Consider the following 6850-nt stretch of genomic DNA (forward strand, 5'->3'; position numbering starts at 1 on the left):
ATTTGTAACAGGAACTCATTCAGCTCCAACACTGAAGAGATTGTGGAACGAACTTACTTGAAAATGAAGTTTTTTTAAATGCCAGTGTTTCATTCTGACCTCATTATAAACACACGCTCAGTTCTCCGTTCCTGGTGATTATCGATATCCAAAGACATTTAAACTTACTGGCTATTAATGAAACACAGCATGCACATTGTTTATTGTTATTTTTTCACGTCCAATTATATGTTTATTTTCTTTTTGGTTTATTTTTATGCAATGGTGCATTCAGTGTTATATTTTACTGTTTATCTCTTTGTGTGTAGCACTGCAGAAAATGGCAGTTTTTAACTGTGCTGTTTGAAAGTTTCATGCTCCATTTCCAAYGCACACTTGTTTTTACATAGTAAAAATGTCTCTAGTTATTCATTGTGCTCTTTATTTTTAGACAGTAATGTAGTGCAAAACAGTATTTTTTTTACAGTAATGAGGCAGTAAAGCGTTTTTGCAAACCTGATAGGGCACTCCAGTGACAACAATCATAAAAAGATATTTTCCTTAATTAAATGTAGKCCAGTCATATTAAAATGTCTCTGAGAAAGTTGGACACGGTTTCACTTGATGACATGGACCTGGATATTGGCGGCTTCTGCTTGTTTTCTCTCTGATCACTGCATCACAGGTTGAATCGGCTCTCAACCTCGTCTGCAATCATTTCAGCGATGGCGAGGGAGGAGGTAGCTGCTGGCGAGGGAGCGTTACGAACATGGAGAACCCGACTGCCCACGGCTCCAACTCCACCATCGAACACAAAGTCATCCACAAGGTTTCCATCACGATCGAGGGCCTGAGCTCGAACTCCTGCAGGACCCCTGGACAGGAAACAACCAGGTTCACAACAGGTCAGACGCTGAGAGTTTTAGTGAAGTAGAGCGCTCGATGGTATCAGTATTTATTGGTGAATTATTTCTGTACCTCAGGACATCATTTAGGGCGAGCTCTGGAACATACTTCTGCAGAATTTTAATTTGTGCACCAATGAAAACACCTCTGTACATTTCTCCAAAACCGTAAGTTAAATTCCTCAAAACCAGCTTCTGAAGACCCCTGCAGGGTGAAACGACAAAGTTTCAGTCTGATGTCAGAAAACAAAAAACTTTTTTACAAGAATGCATTTGTAAATGTTGAACCTGAAGGAGAGTGCATCTGCRAAGTCCTGGGCACTGAAGTCATAAGCTTTGTAGCCTTCTCGTTTGAAGGCCAGAACGGCATTAGGACCGAGCCAAACACCACCATCCATCCTCGGGGTGAAGTGAACTCCAAGGAATGGGAAGCGGGGGTTAGGAACCTAATAAAGGTTTCACAGAAATCAAAATAGGGGAGACCGGGGACAGAAGCAACAAGGGACGGTTSYAACACGTCATTTTTTTTTCCAAACAGAAACAGTGTAGAGTGATGACACTCACACTGTACATGCTCAGTTAGATGTCCCACCTYGTAAAGAAAAAGTAAACAGATTCAAAAACTGATCCAGGATTTATTTGAAAAAAAATAACTGTTTTTGAGGAACCAAAGTATTTTTTTGTCCAGTTTTATTTGTGTTAAACTATTGTCTCTGTTTTTGTGATCCAGCTCAAACTAATATGGTTTAAACAAGTGATCTGTTGACTTTTAACTAATCTAGTTAACATGTATCCAGATGAGCTTATTTAGCTAACACATGAGGTTTTATCATGGCTGACAGGAAGGGGGACAGTTGTAACAGTTGTTGTAACTGTCCCCATACGATAAATCCATATAAAACAGAGCACATACAGATGAGATTAACATGTTGAAATTAAGTTTACACTTAAAAGGGTGTTGGGTATTCATGACAGTTTTATAGTTTAAAACATAAAAGTGTTTAAGATGTATTTTCTGCAGTTGTTGTTTTCAACAATGGTTTTAAAATCCCAGTTTGTTTAATGTAAATGTTACATAATGTAGGCGTACAGTGACAACAGACAAAACTAAAGTTAATTAACTCACAAATTGTTCTGTTATCCTTGTGTCTAAAAGTCAACTGTATTTTATATCAATTAGAGTCTTTGACATCTGTATGTAAGGTCTACTCATCAAGGCTAATCTATATTCATCATTTGATCAGAAATAATAAATAAATAACTGTAATATCATTATAACTTACAGGTTTTATTCATTTAGCAATAATATAAATATAAAAATATAACTTTTATTTACAGTGAAATATAATGTATTAATAATATGCTGTAACCACCCACAAACAATGTTGCAACTGTCCCCAGCCACGGGGTCAGTTGCAACATCTGACTTTTCATTTTCAAAGGTAAATAGTGAAGAATGTACATGTTTTAATCATCTATAAATGGTTTTGACTACAGCCTCGTCTTCCAGTTTTTAATTTTTGTTGATGCGTTTTGAAGAGACAATTTTTTGAAAAGATGATCAAAGTAAATCACCTGAGTTTTTCTAGTGAACCTTAAAGAGATAAGCTGCCATGAAGAACATTATTTTAACTGTCCTTGTTCCAAATTTGATAATGATTTGAAACGTCGAAGTTATGTTTTTTTTTTATCCAGAACAGCGCTTGTTGCAAAGTGTTTTGATGCTCGTCTTCGTCACTTGACACATTTAACACGCTGTCATTGGTTGAGCTTTGTTTACAAAACACGTCCACATGGTTTTTAAATCATTTTAATTTCCTTACTTTCTAAGACACATTAAGTTGATTTGATGCTACAGTTTGCCTTGTAATGTTATTTTATACCTTTTCTGCTACTTTCGAATTGGCTATTATTAAGTTTTATTAGTTTTTTAGGATACAAGATGCTTCCTACAAAACCAGAATGGGAATCTTTTCCTAACATTTCATGGTGATATCTTGAACACTGAGGAAGTTATGAACAAAATTAGAAAACAACAAGGTGAAATGGTCACAAAGGCCCCATTGGTTCTGCTGTGAACTGCAGCAAGAAAACATGAGCTGATTTCACCTAAACAAACATCAATAACTTCCCTCAGATAATCACATGGTTTTGGTTTTATTTTATATGGTTTGAAATGTTCTTTTGGAATCCGCTKTCAGATTTAATATTGGTGTAGGATTAAAAATTTATCCACATCCCTAATCAGTCTGATAAAAAAATAGACCAGAAAACCACATCAAATTATAACTCCAAGGTCAGTGGAGAAAATGTTGGACAACTGCAGTCAGAGAATATGCAGTTGGATTTAGATTGAACTTTTATTGAAAATTATTTACCTTATTTTCAGATGTTTTTATCATTTGTCAAACAAACTGGGGTGCTTTTCAGTATTTGGAGCATCAGAAAATGTTTAAAGTAATTAAACGGTCATGTTGAAAATTTTGTATGAGTTGATGTTTGRAAGACATCAACACTGCATACTTATGAGTTCATTTATTACAAGTTACATTGTCATCGCAATAATAAGCACTGTTATTGCACATCGTATGTTTTCCTGATATTGTGCAGCCCTAAAACATACAGTTTTCTTCTTCAGAATGTAATAATTTGTGATAAAAACATGATAAAAACACATTTAAGTCTTTATGCTCTTTCAACAGTCGGAAATTGTCTGACATAAGAGACACATGGAAAAATCATCTTTCAAAATGTTCATGTATTTACTTGTACAAGAGTATTTTGCAAAAAGAAAATATTTATTTTACCCATATGTAAAATAAAGCATATTTTATGATGAAAGTCCTTGGTTTAGTGATTTTCATTGTCATTTCATGACTAGTATGGACCCATTGATTCCTACTGATAGTGTTTTGAATTTGATCCAAAAGGTAATTCAGTAATGTTCAATGGTAAAGTGATGTTTATTCTAATAAATATGCAGTAACCAAAAACAAAAAGACACACTTACATTATTTCCACACTTACTGATTAACCTCACTCCCACTAAAGACCTCAGGTGCCCCCTAGGGGAGGCACGCCCTAAAGTTTGAAAACCCCTGAACTAGACTAATAGTTTTAAAACAACTTATGTTGACATTTAAAAAAAAGTCAGCCACTTTGGTCTAAGACACATAAGTCAGTTGTAAGCTTTTACTAGGTTACTTCAATTAAGTTATTAAACTGATATTAGGATTAGGAATGTAACTCTTAACAGGAAAAAATATTTTCAGACAAAACTCAGCTTTCAGCAGACTTACAGGGTAGATGTTTCCTCTGACCAGATAACATTTGTCTGGCTTCAGGACCAGATAATCTCCTCTGAAAGGGACAATCCTCGGCTCCGGACTGCATCCAGATATCTGTGACAGTCGGTCTGAATACAGGCCTCCACAGGTCAGGACATACCTGCACCACACTTCATTACCCTGTTTAAAACCAAGAAAAATACAATTCAATAATTCAAACACTAGAACTGTTTGCAGTGGGAATGCTGAGTGCTGAAGGAGTCTTTAGGTAAAGGCACATGGAGCAGGATGTGCTTCATGGTTGCTCTGATGAAAAATTATTTTTACTTTAAAATAAAATTATTGTTACTTTAATTAACACTAAAAGTCTGTCCATCATGATATATGGCTACATGTGGGAGAAATATCAAAACCTCTACGTTCTGAGTAATTTCTGGATGGTTTCCACAGAAATCAGATGATCAAATTTATTGCTTTTTGATGTGAAGTTAATGCCGTTTTTTTGTGTGATCAACTGTAGGAGAAAGGCTTTTAGAAATATAAGCTTTCCCACACCTTTCATAACAAGGTTATGAGGAATTTTTTTTACCAAGGAATTTCTTATTTTTCATCAATATCTTGACTGTGTAAAGTGAATCAGACACACAATAAGTGGAACCACTCAGATGAGTTCAATTTGATCCATAAACAATATGTGACTGTTTATTTACACAAATTAAACAAATCATGAGTTAACAACTTAATTGTGGGTAATCAGCTTCCTATAACAAGTTTTAGAATTAATAAGACATAAATCTGCATCCGACATAAATCTGCGTCCGAATTCAATAAAATACTTATGATAGAACAGTAAAACGTCAGTTCTGATGTTAAATAAACCAAACATTTACTGGCACATTAAACTTAATATTCTGGCAAGGCAAAAGTTTTAAGCAAAAAGAGGAAAAGTAATATTAGTATTTCTACCATTTACTTTTACCAAAGTCAACCGGATCGACACTTCTTTTCTCAACCCAGCTTCCGCCGGACCCGTCACCATAAACACTCAGCCTCTTTACCTTTGATGACTTTTTAGGCACCTTCTAGTAGCGAGACTGGTCCACCTCTGATTGGTAAGGAAGACTCGGTAGGTCCGCTCACCTTCATCGGTAAAACATGCGTGTTATTTCTCCGGTAACCGTCTGGGTCTGCCTCAATTCCRGGAGAGAAAAAYCGAGCTGTTCYRGTTTCTCCTTCAAAATAAAATCACTTCCACGAAGGAAGGAAAAGTCAATAATTGCTTGGAGGTTTAAAACCTCGGGGGAGTTTGACAGGCAATGTCGAGTTCCCAGTGGTAACCCCCTCGTTTGGCTCTGGAGTTAGGGTTACCTGATCAAAAACCGAAACCCTCCGAAGAGGAAAGACAGCCCTTCCTTGTTGGGTCAGGAAGTCAGAGTGTCAACAACTACTGAGCTCAAAGCTGTCCGGTGTTAGTATAAGAACCGTCAACTTCGGTTCCACCTCTAGGTGTAAGGATGAGTCAGAATAAGGAAAAGTTAAGACTTGCCAGGCGCCAGCCATGGTTACTGCTGTATGGTTGTTTAAACAAACATCATGATAACCTACTAACTTACCCTCTGAGGACTCTCCGTAATGATATACTGTATATACAGTATATCCATAGTTGGGTCGCAGGGGCAACAGGTTTAGGAGAAACCCAGACCTCCAGCTCATCCCAGGGGGACCCCAAGGCGTTCGCAGGCCAGAGAGGATACATAATCCTTCAAGCAAGTCCTGCGGGCTCCTACCAGTGGGACGTGCCCGGAACACCACTAAAAGGAGCATCCTAATGAAACGCTCGAACCACCTCAACTAACTCCTTTCGATGTGGAGGAGCAGCGTCTCTACTCTGAGCTCCCCTGGATGACGGAGCTCCTAGCCCTATCTATAACCCCTAATTTACACTACATGCATTTCTGCTCTGCTGCACTGCGCAGTTCGCCCCGTTCATTTACACCCCAATTTGTACAGCATCCGGTCTGCTCTGGTGCGAAGCACAGAGGAGCTCCGAGAAGGGTGTGCAGGAAATGTGAGATTGCATGATAAAGCCAGTGACAAATGGTAAATGGACAGTAATTATATAGTGGTGGACAGTAGTGGAGTACATTTACTTGAGTACTGTACTTAAGTACATTTTTTGTGTATCTTTACTTGAGTAATTATTTTGGGGTACTTATGACTTTCACTCCACTACATTTCAAAGACAAATATTGTACTTTTTACTCCACTACATTTCTAGGAAGCATTTAGTTACTCGTTACTTTTGGTTCAGCATAGCTTTGTAATTAGCTTGGTTAAAACCACACCCTTGTTCTTCGCTTTGCTTCATATGAGGGTCTGAACTCTCCACTATAGAGAAGCAATTCTTGCTGGAGGCGTGGCCTCTTTTAAAGTTTAAAATGATTGGATCGGTTGGCCGCAACGTATGTGTGTACCAGCTCCACTGTGAAGGAGGCTAAGCTAAGAAGCTAACTGGAAATTGAGTGCGCTTTAAACCAGGGGTCCTCAAACATTTTATGTCTGGGGACCCCTTACAAGGGTAAAATTCCATAAGATTCCAGGGACCCCCTCATAAACCCCATGCAGTTTTAAAAGATAATTTATTGTCATTTCAACCTCTAAATGCCGTTTATATATATA

The 6850-nt window shown here is 37.5% G+C and overlaps 1 protein-coding gene across 1 annotated transcript in view; it reads right to left on the bottom strand.

Annotated features, from left to right (window-relative positions):
* Positions 1–401: 401 nt before the first annotated feature.
* Positions 402–6850, bottom strand: part of l2hgdh (L-2-hydroxyglutarate dehydrogenase) — a gene marked incomplete at its 5' end in the record, with an annotated part of 15282 nt that continues 8833 nt past the window's right edge. The window contains 4 exon segments of the mRNA XM_014023566.1: positions 402–854; positions 958–1089; positions 1173–1330; positions 4184–4351. Coding sequence (XP_013879020.1) covers positions 659–854; positions 958–1089; positions 1173–1330; positions 4184–4351 — 654 coding nt within the window.

This window comes from Austrofundulus limnaeus, unplaced genomic scaffold, assembly GCF_001266775.1.
Source record: "Austrofundulus limnaeus strain Quisiro unplaced genomic scaffold, Austrofundulus_limnaeus-1.0 Scaffold377, whole genome shotgun sequence".
Taxonomy (NCBI): Eukaryota; Metazoa; Chordata; class Actinopteri; order Cyprinodontiformes; family Rivulidae; genus Austrofundulus; species Austrofundulus limnaeus.